Raw genomic sequence first — 17,431 nt, 5'->3', positions numbered from 1 at the left:
TCTAGAAGCTGGTGTCTGCGGTCCAGGGTTAGTGTGTGTTCTAGAAGCTGGTGTCTGTGGTCCAGGGTTAGTGTGTGTTCTAGAAGCTGGTGTCTGAGGTCCAGGGTTAGTGTGTGTTCTAGAAGCTGGTGTCTGAGGTCCAGGGTTAGTGTGTCTTCTAGAAGCTGGTGTCTGAGGTCCAGGGTTAGTGTGTGTTCTAGAAGCTGGTGTCTGCGGTCCAGGGTTAGTGTGTGTTCTAGAAGCTGGTGTCTGCGGTCCAGGGTTAGTGTGTGTTCTAGAAGCTGGTGTCTGAGGTCCAGGGTTAGTGTGTGTTCTAGAAGCTGGTGTCTGCAGTCCAGGGTTAGTGTGTGTTCTAGAAGCTGGTGTCTGAGGTCCAGGGTTAGTGTATGTTCTAGAAGCTGGTGTCTGCGGTCCAGGGTTAGTGTGTGTTCTAGAAGCTGGTGTCTGCGGTCCAGGGTTAGTGTATGTTCTAGAAGCTGGTGTCTGCGGTCCAGGGTTAGTGTGTGTTCTAGAAGCTGGTGTCTGCAGTCCAGGGTTAGTGTGTGTTCTAGAAGCTGGTGTCTGAGGTCCAGGGTTAGTGTGTGTTCTAGAAGCTGGTGTCTGTGGTCCAGGGTTAGTGTGTGTTCTAGAAGCTGGTGTCTGTGGTCCAGGGTTAGTGTGTGTTCTAAAAGCTGGTGTCTGTGGTCCAGGGTTAGTGTGTGTTCTAGAAGCTGGTGTCTGTGGTCCAGGGTTAGTGTGTGTTCTAGAAGCTGGTGTCTGCAGTCCAGGGTTAGTGTGTGTTCTAGAAGCTGGTGTCTGTGGTCCAGGGTTAGTGTGTGTTCTAGAAGCTGGTGTCTGCGGTCCAGGGTTAGTGTGTGTTCTAGAAGCTGGTGTCTGCAGTCCAGGGTTAGTGTGTGTTCTAGAAGCTGGTGTCTGAGGTCCAGGGTTAGTGTGTGTTCTAGAAGCTGGTGTCTGCGGTCCAGGGTTAGTGTGTGTTCTAGAAGCTGGTGTCTTCAGTCCAGGGTTAGTGTGTGTTCTAGAAGCTGGTGTCTGAGGTCCAGGGTTAGTGTGTGTTCTAGAAGCTGGTGTCTGTGGTCCAGGGTTAGTGTGTGTTCTAGAAGCTGGTGTCTGAGGTCCAGGGTTAGTGTGTGTTCTAGAAGCTGATGTCTGAGGTCCAGGGTTAGTGTGTCTTCTAGAAGCTGGTGTCTGAGGTCCAGGGTTAGTGTGTGTTCTAGAAGCTGGTGTCTGCGGTCCAGGGTTAGTGTGTGTTCTAGAAGCTGGTGTCTGAGGTCCAGGGTTAGTGTGTGTTCTAGAAGCTGGTGTCTGAGGTCCAGGGTTAGTGTGTGTTCTAGAAGCTGGTGTCTGAGGTCCAGGGTTAGTGTATGTTCTAGAAGCTGGTGTCTGTGGTCCAGGGTTAGTGTGTGTTCTAGAAGCTGGTGTCTGAGGTCCAGGGTTAGTGTGTGTTCTAGAAGCTGGTGTCTGAGGTCCAGGGTTAGTGTGTGTTCTAGAAGCTGGTGTCTGAGGTCCAGGGTTAGTGTGTGTTCTAGAAGCTGGTATCTGCGGTCCAGGGTTAGTGTGTGTTCTAGAAGCTGGTATCTGCGGTCCAGGGTTAGTGTGTGTTCTAGAAGCTGGTGTCTGTGGTCCAGGGTTAGTGTGTGTTCTAGAAGCTGGTGTCTGTGGTCCAGGGTTAGTGTGTGTTCTAGAAGCTGGTGTCTGTGGTCCAGGGTTAGTGTCTGTTCTAGAAGCTGGTGTCTGAGGTCCAGGGTTAGTGTGTGTTCTAGAAGCTGGTGTCTGTGGTCCAGGGTTAGTGTGTGTTCTAGAAGCTGGTGTCTGTGGTCCAGGGTTAGTGTATATTCTAGAAGCTGGTGTCTGTGGTCCAGGGTTAGTGTGTGTTCTAGAAGCTGGTGTCTGCGGTCCAGGGTTAGTGTGTGTTCTAGAAGCTGGTGTCTGTGGTCCAGGGTTAGTGTGTGTTCTAGAAGCTGGTGTCTGCGGTCCAGGGTTAGTGTGTGTTCTAGAAGCTGGTGTCTGTGGTCCAGGGTTAGTGTGTGTTCTAGAAGCCGGTGTCGATGCTGAGAGAGCGTCGGGTCACATGTTCTATCTCTCCAGGGACGTACTCGCTGAAGCTGGTCTGGTGCTTGGCCAACATTTTCAGAATCTGATGCAGGTTCTGCCACCACTGGACCTTGGGCATCCGGTGCCTATGGCAGGAGGGGGAGGAAGAGAGATTTTACTGCCTGCTTAGGGACTAAAATGACACACTGTAAAAACCAGATTGTAAAGGACTTCGTAACAACTGCTGATGTAAACAAGGTTTGGATGGATGGACAACAGGTGTGGTACTCTACTCACTCAAAGTCAGTCTGTGTCTTAAGGTCAATGACAGGGATGAAGGTTAGGAGCTTCTTACTGAAGCCGATGACAGACGCTGTGTCCGGGGCGTTGGCAAACACACGACCTGGAACGGTAGAAGTAGAGGTGGGGATAAACATGATATATATCCATCACCCTGTTTCCATGGCTTCATGTTGTTGAATCAGAGCTAAAGGCACTCTTACAGTGTCTTTATAGTGCCCTACTTTTAACCAGAGCCATGGCACACTATTCCCTTTATAGTGCCCTACTTTTAACCAGAGCCATGGCACACTATTCCCTTTATAGTGCCCTACTTTTAACCAGAGCCATGGCACACTATTCCCTTTATAGTGCCCTACTTTTAACCAGAGCCATGGCACACTATTCCCTTTATAGTGCCCTACTTTTAACCAGAGCCATGGCACACTATTCCCTTTATAGTGCCCTACTTTTAACCAGAGCCATGGCACACTATTCCCTTTATAGTGCCCTACTTTTAACCAGAGCCATGGCACACTATTCCCTTTATAGTGCCCTACTTTTAACCAGAGCCCAAAAGTAGTGTATTATGCAGGGTATAGGGTGCCGGTATAGGGTGCCGGTATAGGGTGCCGGTATAGGGTGCAGGGTATAGGGTGCCGGTATAGGGTGCCGGTATAGGGTGCCGGTATAGAGTGCAGGGTATAGGGTGCCGGTATAGGGTGCCGGTATAGGGTGCCGGGTATAGGGTGCCGGTATAGGGTGCAGGGTATAGGGTGCCGGTATAGGGTGCCGGTATAGGGTGCAGGGTATAGGGTGCCGGTATAGGGTGCAGGGTATAGGGTGCCGGTATAGGGTGCAGGGTATAGGGTGCCGGTATAGGGTGCAGGGTATAGGGTGCCGGTATAGGGTGCAGGGTATAGGGTGCCGGTATAGGGTGCCATTAGGGACACACCCAGTACCTTGTCTGAAGTTGTTGATCATCTTCTCTGTGAGCCACTGCACAGCCTTCACACCCAGCTTGGTGCCAAAGTTTCTGTCGAAGGGTGTTGGTGCGCCTCCCTAGAATGACACCAGAGATAAAAAAGTTCATCTAAAAAAAGAATGAAAAAACATATAGGAACCATTTCGATAATTCATGCACTTCACAGTCTAGACCATATAAGTCTACCCCCTAATTTCATTATCAAGAAACTCATCATGCTATTAATATAAGGTTGCATTTTAACATGTAAGCTTTAGCAGTGTGGTTCTGTTCGTTCCATACCTGCTGGAGGTGCCCCAGCACGTTGACCCTACAGTCGAAGATGCCCTTCCCCTCGGCCGAGTACAGCTTGTGGATGAAATCAGTGGTGTAGTGAAGGTGACACTTCTCATTCCTACAGAGACAGAACCAGAGAGGTCCTATAATTCATTATATTAACTGTCCTATAGAGACAGAACCAGAAAGGTCCTATAATTCATTATATTAACTGTCCTATAGAGACAGATATAAGAGAGATCCTATAATTCATTATATTAACTGTCCTATAGAGACAGATGTAAGAGAGATCCTATAATTCATTATATTAACTGTCCTATAGAGACAGATGTAAGAGAGATCCTATAATTCATTATATTAACTGTCCTATAGAGACAGATGTAAGAGAGATCCTATAATTCATTATATTAACTGTCCTATAGAGACAGATGTAAGAGAGATCCTATAATTCATTATATTAACTGTCCTATAGAGACAGATGTAAGAGAGATCCTATAATTCATTATATTAACTGTCCTATAGAGACAGAACCATAGAGATCCTATAATTCATTATATTAACTGTCCTATAGAGACAGAACCATAGAGATCCTATAATTCACTATATTAACTGTCCTATAGAGACAGATGTAAGAGAGATCCTATAATTCATTATATTAACTGTCCTATAGAGACAGATGTAAGAGAGATCCTATAATTCATTATATTAACTGTCCTATAGAGACAGAACCAGAAAGGTCCTATAATTCATTATATTAACTGTCCTATAGAGACAGATGTAAGAGAGATCCTATAATTCATTATATTAACTGTCCTACAGAGACAGAACCATAGAGATCCTATAATTCATTATATTAACTGTCCTATAGAGACAGATGTAAGAGAGATCCTATAATTCATTATATTAACTGTCCTATAGAGACAGATGTAAGAGATCCTATAATTCATTATATTAACTGTCCTATAGAGACAGATGTAAGAGAGATCCTATAATTCATTATATTAACTGTCCTATAGAGACAGATGTAAGAGAGATCCTATAATTCATTATATTAACTGTCCTATAGAGACAGAACCAGAAAGGTCCTATAATTCATTATATTAACTGTCCTATAGAGACAGATGTAAGAGAGATCCTATAATTCATTATATTAACTGTCCTATAGAGACAGATGTAAGAGAGATCCTATAATTCATTATATTAACTGTCCTATAGAGACAGATGTAAGAGAGATCCTATAATTCATTATATTAACTGTCCTATAGAGACAGAACCATAGAGATCCTATAATTCACTATATTAACTGTCCTATAGAGACAGATGTAAGAGAGATCCTATAATTCATTATATTAACTGTCCTATAGAGACAGATGTAAGAGAGATCCTATAATTCATTATATTAACTGTCCTATAGAGACAGATGTAAGAGAGATCCTATAATTCATTATATTAACTGTCCTATAGAGACAGAACCATAGAGATCCTATAATTCATTATATTAACTGTCCTATAGAGACAGAACCATAGAGATCCTATAATTCACTATATTAACTGTCCTATAGAGACAGATGTAAGAGAGATCCTATAATTCATTATATTAACTGTCCTATAGAGACAGAACCATAGAGATCCTATAATTCATTATATTAACTGTCCTATAGAGACAGATGTAAGAGAGATCCTATAATTCATTATATTAACTGTCCTATAGAGACAGATGTAAGAGATCCTATAATTCATTATATTAACTGTCCTATAGAGACAGATGTAAGAGAGATCCTATAATTCACTATATTAACTGTCCTATAGAGACAGATGTAAGAGAGATCCTATAATTCATTATATTAACTGTCCTATAGAGACAGAACCAGAAAGGTCCTATAATTCATTATATTAACTGTCCTATAGAGACAGATGTAAGAGAGATCCTATAATTCATTATATTAACTGTCCTATAGAGACAGATGTAAGAGAGATCCTATAATTCATTATATTAACTGTCCTATAGAGACAGATGTAAGAGAGATCCTATAATTCATTATATTAACTGTCCTATAGAGACAGATGTAAGAGAGATCCTATAATTCATTATATTAACTGTCCTATAGAGACAGATGTAAGAGAGATCCTATAATTCATTATATTAACTGTCCTATAGAGACAGAACCATAGAGATCCTATAATTCATTATATTAACTGTCCTATAGAGACAGATGTAAGAGAGATCCTATAATTCATTATATTAACTGTCCTATAGAGACAGATGTAAGAGAGATCCTATAATTCACTATATTAACTGTCCTATAGAGACAGATGTAAGAGAGATCCTATAATTCATTATATTAACTGTCCTATAGAGACAGATGTAAGAGAGATCCTATAATTCACTATATTAACTGTCCTATAGAGACAGATGTAAGAGAGATCCTATAATTCATTATATTAACTGTCCTATAGAGACAGAACCATAGAGATCCTATAATTCACTATATTAACTGTCCTATAGAGACAGATGTAAGAGAGATCCTATAATTCATTATATTAACTGTCCTATAGAGACAGATGTAAGAGAGATCCTATAATTCATTATATTAACTGTCCTATAGAGACAGATGTAAGAGAGATCCTATAATTCACTATATTAACTGTCCTATAGAGACAGATGTAAGAGAGATCCTATAATTCATTATATTAACTGTCCTATAGAGACAGAACCATAGAGATCCTATAATTCACTATATTAACTGTCCTATAGAGACAGATGTAAGAGAGATCCTATAATTCATTATATTAACTGTCCTATAGAGACAGATGTAAGAGAGATCCTATAATTCATTATATTAACTGTCCTATAGAGACAGAACCATAGAGATCCTATAATTCATTATATTAACTGTCCTATAGAGACAGATGTAAGAGAGATCCTATAATTCATTATATTAACTGTCCTATAGAGACAGATGTAAGAGAGATCCTATAATTCATTATATTAACTGTCCTATAGAGACAGATGTAAGAGAGATCCTATAATTCATTATATTAACTGTCCTATAGAGACAGATGTAAGAGAGATCCTATAATTCATTATATTAACTGTCCTATAGAGACAGATGTAAGAGAGATCCTATAATTCATTATATTAACTGTCCTATAGAGACAGATGTAAGAGAGATCCTATAATTCATTATATTAACTGTCCTATAGAGACAGATGTAAGAGAGATCCTATAATTCATTATATTAACTGTCCTATAGATACATCACTGTGCTTGCTTTGCAGTATTGCTTCCTTCACTGTCATCGGCTCCAACTAGTGACCAACCTGCTTGACAACATGTGACCACCCTGCTTGACAACATGTGACCACCCTGCTTGACAACATGTGACCACCCTGCTTGACAAATGTGACCACCCTGCTTGACAACATGTGACCACCCTGCTTGACAACATGTGACCACCCTGCTTGACAACATACAAACCATCTGCACCACAGAAAAGGTACCAATTTGACCGTGCCATTGGTGACATTTCAAGCTGTGGAGTGATCTTATCCGGCACGATTTGACGAGGTTCCACACTGTCAGAGACGCTACTTCCCTGTCAGAGACGCTACTTCCCTGTCAGAGACGCTAATTCCCTGTTAGAGACGCAATTTCACTGTCAGAGACGCTACTTCACTGTCAGAGACGCTACTTCCCTGTCGCTACTTCCCTGTCAGAGACGCTACTTCCCTGTCAGAGACGCTACTTCCCTGTCAGAGACGCTACTTCCCTGTCAGAGACGCTACTTCCCTGTCAGAGACGCTACTTCACTGTCAGAGACGATACTTCCCTGTCAGAGACGCTACTTCACTGTCAGTGACGCTACTTCCCTGTCAGAGACGCTACTTCCCTGTCAGAGACGCTACTTCCCTGTCAGAGACGCTACTTCCCTGTCAGAGACGCTACTTCACTGTCAGAGACGCTACTTCACTGTCAGAGACGCTACTTCCCTGTCAGAGACGCTACTTCCCTGTCAGAGACGCTACTTCCCTGTCAGAGACGCTACTTCCCTGTCAGAGACGCTACTTCCCTGTCAGAGACGCTACTTCCCTGTCAGAGACGCTACTTCCCTGTCAGAGACGCTACTTCCCTGTCAGAGACGCTACTTCCCTGTCAGAGACGCTACTTCCCTGTCAGAGACGCTACTTCCCTGTCAGAGACGCTACTTCCCTGTCAGAGACGCTACTTCCCTGTCAGAGACGCTACTTCACTGTCAGAGACGCTACTTCACTGTCAGAGACGCTACTTCCCTGTCAGAGACGCTACTTCCCTGTCAGAGACGCTACTTCTCTGTCAGAGATGCTACTTCCCTGTCAGAGACGCTACTTCCCTGTCAGAGACGCTACTTCCCTGTCAGAGACGCTACTTCCCTGTCAGAGACGCTACTTCCCTGTCAGAGACGCTACTTCACTGTCAGAGACGCTACTTCACTGTCAGAGACGCTACTTCCCTGTCAGAGACGCTACTTCCCTGTCAGAGACGCTAGTTCACTGTCAGAGACTCTACTTCCCTGTCAGAGACGCTACTTCCCTGTCAGAGACGCTACTTCCCTGTCAGAGACGCTACTTCACCGTCTTTACTGTTTCATTAAGTATATTAAACATTTATTGTTTATATCACTAAATAAGGCTTTCAATGAGTTGCTAGGCTGGCAATTAAGAGATAAATAATAATTAATGAACTCCTTATTTCTAACCTCTATAAAGATGTAATGATGACTTGCTCAAATTAAATTAAATTGTATTGGTCACACACATATTTAGCAGATGTTATTGCGGGTGTAGCGAAATGCTTGTGCTTCTAGCTCCGACAGTGCAGTAGTATCTAACAATTCACAACAATACACACAAATCTAAAAGTAAAATAATGGAATTAAGAAATATATAAATATTAGGACGAACAATGTCAGAGTGGCATTGACTAAAATACAGTAGAATAGAATACAGTATATACAGTCGAGGTCAAAAGTTTTGAGAATGACACAAGTATTGGTCTTCACAAAGTTCGCTGCTTCAGTGTTTTTAGATATTTTTGTCAGATGTTACTATGGTACACTGAAGTATAATTACAAGCATTCCATAAGTGTCAAAGGCTTTTATTGACAATTACATTAAGTTTATGCAAAGAGTCAATATTTGCAGTGTTGACCCTTCTTTTTCAAGGCCTTTGCAATCCGCCCTGGCATGCTGTCAATTAACTTCTGGGCCACATCCTGACTGATGGCAGCCCATTCTTGCATAATCAATGCTTGGAGTTTGTGGGTTTTAGTTTGTCCACCCGCCTCTTGAGGATCGACCACAAGTTCTCAATGGGATTAAGGTCTGGGGAGTTTCCTGGCCATGGACCCAAAATGTCGATGTTTTGTTCCCCAAGCCACTTAGTTATCACTTTTGGCTTATGGCAAGGTGCTCCATCATGCTGGAAAAGGCATTGTTCGTCACCAAACTGTTCTTGGATGGTTGGGAGAAGTTGCTCTCGGAGGATGTGTTGGTACCATTCTTTATTCATGGCTGTGTTCTTAGGCAAAATTGTGAGTGAGCCCACTCCCTTGGCTGAGAAGCAACACCACACATGAATGATCTCAGGATGCTTTACTGTTGGCATGACACAGGACTGATGGTAGCGCTCACCTTGTCTTCTCCGGACAAGCTTTTTTCCGGATACCCCAAACAATCGGAAAGGGGATTCATCAGAGAAAATGACTTTACCCCAGTCCTCAGCAGTCCAATCCCTGTACCTTTTGCAGAATAGCAGTCTGTCCCTGATGTTTTTACTGGAGAGAAGAGGCTTCCTCGCTGCCCTTCTTGACACCAGGCCATCCTCCAAAAGTCTTCGCCTCACTGTGCGTGCAGATGCACTCACACCTGCCTGCTGCCATTCCTGAGCAAGCTCTGCACTGGTGGTGCCCCGATCCCGCAGCTGAATCAACTTTAGGAGACGGTCCTGGCGCTTGCTGGACTTTCTTGGCCGCCCTGAAGCCATCTTCACAACAATTGAACATCTCTCCTTGAAGTTCTTGATGATCCGATAAATGGTTGATTTAGGTGCAATCTTACTAGCTGCAATATCCTTGCCTGTGAAGCCCTTTTTGTGCAAAGTAATGTGGTCCTCTGTAGCTCAGCTGGTAGAGCACGGCGCTTGTAACGCCAAGATAGTGGGTTCGATCCCCGGGACCACCCATACACAAAAATGTATGCACGCATGACTAAGTCGCTTTGGATAAAAGCGTCTGCTAAATGGCATATTATTATTATTATTATGACGGCACTAGTTTCCTTGTAGGTAACCATGGTTAACAGAGGAAGAACAATGATTTCAAGCACCACCCTCCTTTTAAAGCTTCCAGTCTGTTATTCTAACTCAATCAGCATGACAGAGTGATCTCCAGCCTTGTTCTCGTCAACACTCTCACCTGTGTTAACGAGAGAATCACTGACATGATGGCAGCTGGTCCTTTTGTGGCAGGGCTGAAATGCAGTGGAAATGTTTTTCTGGGATTAAATTCATTTTCATGGCAAAGAGGGACTTTGCAATTAATTGCAATTCATCTGATCACTCTTCATGACATTCTGGAGTATATGCAAATTGCAATCATAAAAACTGCGGCAGCAGACTTTGTGAAAATTAATATTTGTGTCATTCTCAAAACCTTTGACCACGACTGTACATACGAGATGAGTAAAGCAGTATGTAAACATTATTAAAGTGACTAGTGTTCCATTATTAAAGTGACCAGTGATTCCATGTCTATGTGTATAGGGCAGCAGCTGCTAAGGTGCAGGGTTGAGTAACCGGGTGGAGGCCGGCTAGTGATGGCTGTTTAACAGTCTGATGGCCTTGAGATAGAAGCTGTTTTTCAGTCTCTCGGTCCCAGCTTTGATGCACCTGTACTGACCTCGCCTTCTAGATGATAGCGGGGTCAACAGGCCGTGGCTCGGGTGGTTGATGTCCTTGATGATATTTTTGGCCTTCCTGTGATATCGGTGCTGTAGGTGTCCTGGAGGGCAGGCAGTGTGCCCCCGGTGATGCGTTGGACAGACCGCACCACCCTCTGGAGAGCCCTGCGGTTGCGGGCGGTGCAGTTGCCATACCAGGCGGTGATACAGCCCGACAGGATGCTCTCAATTGTGCATCTGTAAAAGTTTGTGAGGGTCTTAGGGCCCAACCCAAATTTCTTCAGCCTCCTGAGGTTGAAGAGGCGCAGATTGTCAGTGCTGTGTACGCCGAGGAACTTGAAGCTTTTCACCTTCTCCACTGCGGTCCCGTCGATGTGAATAGGGGCGTGCTCTCTCTGTTGTCTCCTGAAGTCAACGATCAGCTCCTTTGTTTTGCTGACATTGAGGGAGAGGTTATTTTCCTGGCACCACTCTGCCAGGGTCCTCACCTCCTCCCTGTAAGCTGTCTCGTCGGTAATCAAGCCTACTACTGTTGTGTCATCTGCGAACTTGATGATTTGAGTTGGAGGCGTGCTTGGCCACGCAGTCATGGGTGAACAGGGAGTACAGGAGGGGGCTGAGCACGCACCCTTGTGGGGCCCCAGTGTTGAGGATCAGCGAGGTGGAGATGTTTCCTACCTTCACCTACCTTGTTGATAACCTCTATAAAGATGTAATGATGTCATGTCTTACCTCTATAAAGATGTAATGATGTCTTGTTGATAACCTCTATAAAGATGTAATGATGTCATGTCTTACCTCTATAAAGATGTAATGATGTCTTGTTGATAACCTCTATAAAGATGTAATGATGTCTTGTTGATAACCTCTATAAAGATGTAATTATGTCTTGTTGATAACCTCTATAAAGATGTAATGATGTCTTGTTGATAACCTCTATAAAGATGTAATGATGTCTTGTTGATAACCTCTATAAAGATGTAATGATGTCTTGTTGATAACCTCTATAAAGATGTAATGATGTCTTGTTGATAACCTCTATAAAGATGTAATGATGTCTTGTTGATAACCTCTATAAAGATGTAATGATGTCTTGTTGATAACCTCTATAAAGATGTAATTATGTCTTGTTGATAACCTCTATAAAGATGTAATGATGTCTTGTCTTACCTCTATAAAGATGTAATGATGTCTTGTTGATAACCTCTATAAAGATGTAATGATGTCTTGTTGATAACCTCTATAAAGATGTAATGATGTCTTGTTGATAACCTCTATAAAGATGTAATGTCTTGTTGATAACCTCTATAAAGATGTAATGATGTCTTGTTGATAACCTCTATAAAGATGTAATTATGTCTTGTTGATAACCTCTATAAAGATGTAATGATGTCTTGTTGATAACCTCTATAAAGATGTAATGATGTCTTGTTGATAACCTCTATAAAGATGTAATTATGTCTTGTTGATAACCTCTATAAAGATGTAATGATGTCTTGTCTTACCTCTATAAAGATGTAATGATGTCTTACCTCAGCACGAGACCCCTCTGGATGTCTTCCTTCATCTTCTCTGTGAGATGCTCCACGTTAGTCTGAAAGGGCAGGGTCATTCCAGAGGTGTATTTATTAAGACTACATGGATCATTTATCACTCTGTTCAGGAAGCCTCCAGTATATCCATATAAAATGACTCCGTGGTCTATCTGGGATAATGAGCACAGCCGTCTAATTGAAGACTGTGTGAGTGTCTGAAATGGAACTCTATTAGTGCACTACTGTTGACCAGAGTAGGGAATAGGGTGCTATTTCAGCTGCAGCCTGGATCTCACCTTTAGGTCCTGGAGGTTGAAGGGGTCCTCGAAGATGTAAGCAGCGTCCGCTCCCACAGCGATACCGGTGGTGGTTGCCAGGTAACCACAGTACCCTCCCATAGTCTCCACTACGAACACCCTCCTCTTGGTCCCCGTAGCTGACTGCTTAATCTTATCGCAACTCTAAGAGAGGAGGGGACAGACAGACACATGACAGACAGACGAATGACAGACACACAGACATGACAGACAGACAGACACATGACAGACAGACAGACGAATGACAGACACACAGACACATGACAGACAGACAGACACATGACAGACAGACAGACAGACACATGACAGACAGACAGACACATGACAGACAGACAGACAGACAGACAGACGAATGACAGACAGACAGACACATGACAGACAGACACATGACAGACAGAGACACATGACAGACAGACAGACACATGACAGACAGACAGACACATGACATACAGACGAATGACAGACAGACAGACACATGACAGACAGACACATGACAGACAGACAGACACATGACAGACAGACACATGACAGACAGACAGACAGACAGACACATGACAGACAGACAGACACATGACAGACAGACAGACACATGACAGACAGACAGACAGACAGACAGACAGACAGACAGACAGACAGACAGACAGACAGACACATGACAGACAGACAGACGGGCAGGTTAGAGACACACAACTAAAATAGATTAAAGGGTCAATCTGCAGTTTCTACATCCATCAGAACTGTCGTACCCCATCAGAACCCCAAATATAAGTTTGTTTTACTCCTTTGTTTGTAAACAAAGTAAATGTAAACAAACACTGTATAGCCTCAAAACATGGTTAAAACTATACACACGGTTAAAACTATACACACGGTTAAAACTATACACACGGTTAAAACTATACACACGGTTAAAACTATACACACGGTTAAAACTATACACACGGTTAAAACTATAAATTAAAACTATAAACATGGTTAAAATTATTACCATGGTTAAAACTAACATGGTTAAAACGATCAATTAAAACTATACACATGGTTAAAACTATAAACATGGATAAAACCATTAACATGGATAAAACCAGAAACATGGTTAAAACTATAAACATGTTACAATTATTAACATGGTTAAAACTATGAACATGGTTAAAACTATACACATGGTTAAAACTATTAACAAGGTTAAAACTATACACATGGTTAAAACTATACACATGGTTAAAACTATTAACAAGGTTAAAACTATTAACAAGGTTAAAACTATACACATGGTTAAAACTATTAACAAGGTTAAAACTATACACATGGTTAAAACTATACACATGGTTAAAACTATCAATTAAAACTATAAACATGGTTAAAATTATTACCATGGTTAAAACTAACATGGTTAAAATGATCAATTAAAACTATACACATGGTTAAAACCATAAACATGGATAAAACTATTAACATGGATAAAATCAGAAACATGGTTAAAACTATACACATGGTTAAAACTATACACATGGTTAAAACTATTCACATGGTTACAACTATAAACATGGTTAAAACTATACACATGGTTAAAACTATTCACATGGTTACAACTATAAACATGGTTAAAACTATTCACATGGTTACAACTATAAACATGGTTACAACTATAAACATGTTTAAAACTATTAACAAGGTTAAAACTATTAACAAGGTTAAAACTATGAACATGGTTACAACTATGAACATGGTTACAACTATGAACATGGTTACAACTATACACATGGTTAAAACTATTAACACGGTTAAAACTATTAACAAGGTTAAAACTATTAACAAGGTTAAAACTATTAACAAGGTTAAAACTATAAACATGGTTAAAACTAACATGGTTAAAACTATCAATTAAAACTATTAACATGGTTAAAACTATAAACATGGTTAAAACTATTAACATGGTTACAACTATAAACATGGTTAAAACTAACATGGTTGAAACTAACATGGTTACAATTATAAACATGGTTAAAAAATGGTTACAATTATTACCATGGTTAAAACTAACATGGTTAAAACTATCAATTAAAACTATTAACATGGTTAAAACTATTAACAAGGTTAAAACTATTAACAAGGTTAAAACTATAAACATGTTTTTTTTTTCTTTTTTTTTTTTTCCACCTTTATTTAACCAGGTAAACCAGTTGAGAACAAGTTCTCATTTACAACTGCGACCTGGCCAAGATAAAGCAAAGCAGTGAGATAAAAACAACAACACAGAGTTACATATGGGGTAAAACAAAACAAAGTCAAAAATACAACAGAAATACATATAATATACAGTGTGCAAATTTAGCAAGTTATGGAGGTAAGGCAATAAAATAGGCTATAGTGCAAAATAATTACAATTAGTATTAACACTGGAATGATAGATGTGCAAGAGATGATGTGCAAATAGAGATACTGGGGTGCAAAAGAGCAAAATAAATAACAATATAGGGATGAGGTAGTTGGGTGGGCTAATTTCAGATGGGCTGTGTACAGGTGCAGTGATCGGTAAGCTGCTCTGACAACTGATGCTTAAAGTTAGTGAGGGAGATAAGAGTCTCCAGCTTCAGAGATTTTTGCAATTTGTTCCAGTCATTGGCAGCAGAGAACTGGAAGGAATGGCGGCCAAAGGAGGTGTTGGCTTTGGGAATGACCAGTGAGATATACCCGCTGGAGCGCAGACTACGGGTGGGTGTTGCTATGGTGACCAATGAGCTAAGATAAGGCGGGGATTTGCCTAGCAGTGATTTATAGATGGCCTGGAGCCAGTGGGTTTGGCGACGAATATGTAGTGAGGACCAGCCAACAAGAGCGTACAGGTCACAGTGGTGGGTATTATATGGGGCTTTGGAGACAAAACGGATGGCACTGTGATAGACAACATCCAATTTGCTGAGTAGAGTGTTGGAGGCTATTTTGTAAATGACATCGCCGAAGTCAAGGATCGGTAGGATAGTCAGTTTTACGAGGGCATGTTTGGCAGCATGAGTGAAGGAGGCTTTGTTGCGAAATAGGAAACCGATTCTAGATTTAACTTTGGATTGGAGATTCTTAATGTGAGTCTGGAAGGAGAGTTTACAGTCTAACCAGACACCTAGATATTTGTAGTTGTCCACATACTCTAGGTCAGACCCGTCGAGAGTAGTGATTCTAGTCGGGTGGGCGGGTGCAAGCAGCGTTCGGTTGAAGAGCATGCATTTAGTTTTACTAGTGTTTAAGAGCAGTTGGAGGCTACTGAAGGAGTGTTGTATGGCATTGAAGCTCGTTTGGAGGTTTGTTAACACAGTGTCCAATGAAGGGCCAGATGTATACAAAATGGTGTCGTCTGCGTAGAGGTGGATCTGAGAGTCACCAGCAGCAAGAGCGACGTCATTGATATACACAGAGAAAAGAGTCGGCCCAAGAATTGAACCCTGTGGCACCCCCATAGAGACTGCCATAGGTCCAGACAACAGGCCCTCCGATTTGACACATTGAACTCTATCTGAGAAGTAGTTGGTGAACCAGGCGAGGCAGTCATTTGAGAAACCAAGGCTATTTAGTCTGCCAATAAGAATGCGGTGGTTGACAGAGTCGAAAGCCTTGGCCAGGTCAATGAAAACGGCTGCACAGTACTATCTATTATCGATCGCGGTTATAATATCGTTTAGGACCTTGAGCGTGGCTGAAGTGCACCCATGACCAGCTCGGAAACCGGATTGCATAGCGGAGAAGGTACGGTGGGATTCGAAATGGTCGGTGATCTGTTTGTTGACTTGGCTTTCAAAAACTTTTGAAAGGCAGGGCAGGATGGATATGGGTCTGTAACAGTTTGGATCTAGAGTGTCACCCCCTTTGAAGAGGGGGATGACCGCGGCAGCTTTCCAATCTCTGGGGATCTCAGACGTTACGAAAGAGAGGTTGAACAGGCTAGTAATAGGGGTTGCGACAATTTCGGCGGCTAGTTTTAGAAAGAAAGGGTCCAGATTGTCTAAAACTATTAACATGGTTAAAACTATTAACATGGTTAAAACTATAATATTTCTCCAGACCCATCCCTCAGCTATTTACCGAAACAGGAAGTCCACTTCATTATTGTTTCAACTGGTGATTTAACTTACTAACATATAAACTATTATGAGGCCTCTGTGTGATGTTACTCTGCTAAAACAGGCACTGCTGAGGGAGCAGAGTTGGAGATGGGAAGGGGCCTTGTCTTGACATCTGGTCGGCCTCATGGGAAGGGGCCTTGTCTTGACATCTGGTCGGCCTCATGTTTTAAATTGAGTTTATAGTGTCAATCTAGATTCACCTGCCATCTTGTTGCCAGAGACGACCACACTGGAAAATGACCCTTTGGGTTTTATTGTGTTTTATCCTTCATCAAATCAGACTGACCTCCATGGCAGCATTGACAGCCGTGTCTGACCCCAGACTGAAGTCTGTCCCGGGCACGTTGTTACTGATGGTGGCAGGGATCACCACCATGGGGATACACAACTCATCAAATCCACCACGAGCATCATACAGCTGCAGCACGCCCTCGTATGCCTATAGACAAAACACACCATGAGGGAAGACAAAACACACCATGAGGGAAGACAAAACACACCATGAGGGAAGACACCATGAGGGAGTACACCATGAGGGAGTACACCATGAGGGAGTACACCATGAGGGAAGACACCATGAGGGAAGACACCATGAGGGAAGACACCACGAGGGAAGACACCACGAGGGAAGACACCACGAGGGAAGACACCACGAGGGAAGACACCACGAGGGAAGACACCACGAGGGAAGACACCACGAGGGAAGACACCACACACCAACACAGTCAGATTGTTTAGTCTTTCTAACAGCTGACGACATGAACTCTAAAATGAAATAGTTACATTAGAAAGATCAATTAACATAACAAAACATAAGACCCATGGGGCGGCGCACAATTGGCCCAGCGTCGTCCAGGGTATGGGAGGGAATGGCCGGCAGGGACGTAGCTCAGTTGGTAGAGCATGGCGTTTGCAACCCCAGGGTTGTGGGTTCGATTCCCACGATTCTCACTAACT

The 17,431-nt window shown here is 42.2% G+C and overlaps 1 protein-coding gene across 1 annotated transcript in view; it reads right to left on the bottom strand.

Annotated features, from left to right (window-relative positions):
- Positions 1-1,937: 1,937 nt before the first annotated feature.
- The window catches only part of pfkla (phosphofructokinase, liver a), a 71,054-nt gene continuing 55,560 nt past the window's right edge, over positions 1,938-17,431 (bottom strand). Inside the window, exons 16-22 of the mRNA XM_084191569.1 lie at positions 16,761-16,913; positions 12,339-12,503; positions 12,040-12,101; positions 3,578-3,689; positions 3,273-3,372; positions 2,329-2,434; positions 1,938-2,177 (exon numbers count right to left, since the gene is read on the bottom strand). Coding sequence (XP_084047695.1) covers positions 2,030-2,177; positions 2,329-2,434; positions 3,273-3,372; positions 3,578-3,689; positions 12,040-12,101; positions 12,339-12,503; positions 16,761-16,913 — 846 coding nt within the window. The 3' untranslated portion in view covers positions 1,938-2,029. The remainder of the gene's footprint in view (positions 2,178-2,328; positions 2,435-3,272; positions 3,373-3,577; positions 3,690-12,039; positions 12,102-12,338; positions 12,504-16,760; positions 16,914-17,431) is intronic.

The sequence above is a fragment of the Coregonus lavaretus genome, assembly GCF_964263955.1.
Source record: "Coregonus lavaretus genome assembly, contig: HAP1_SCAFFOLD_261, whole genome shotgun sequence".
Taxonomy (NCBI): Eukaryota; Metazoa; Chordata; class Actinopteri; order Salmoniformes; family Salmonidae; genus Coregonus; species Coregonus lavaretus.
This window is presented reverse-complemented; position numbering and strand designations above follow the sequence as displayed.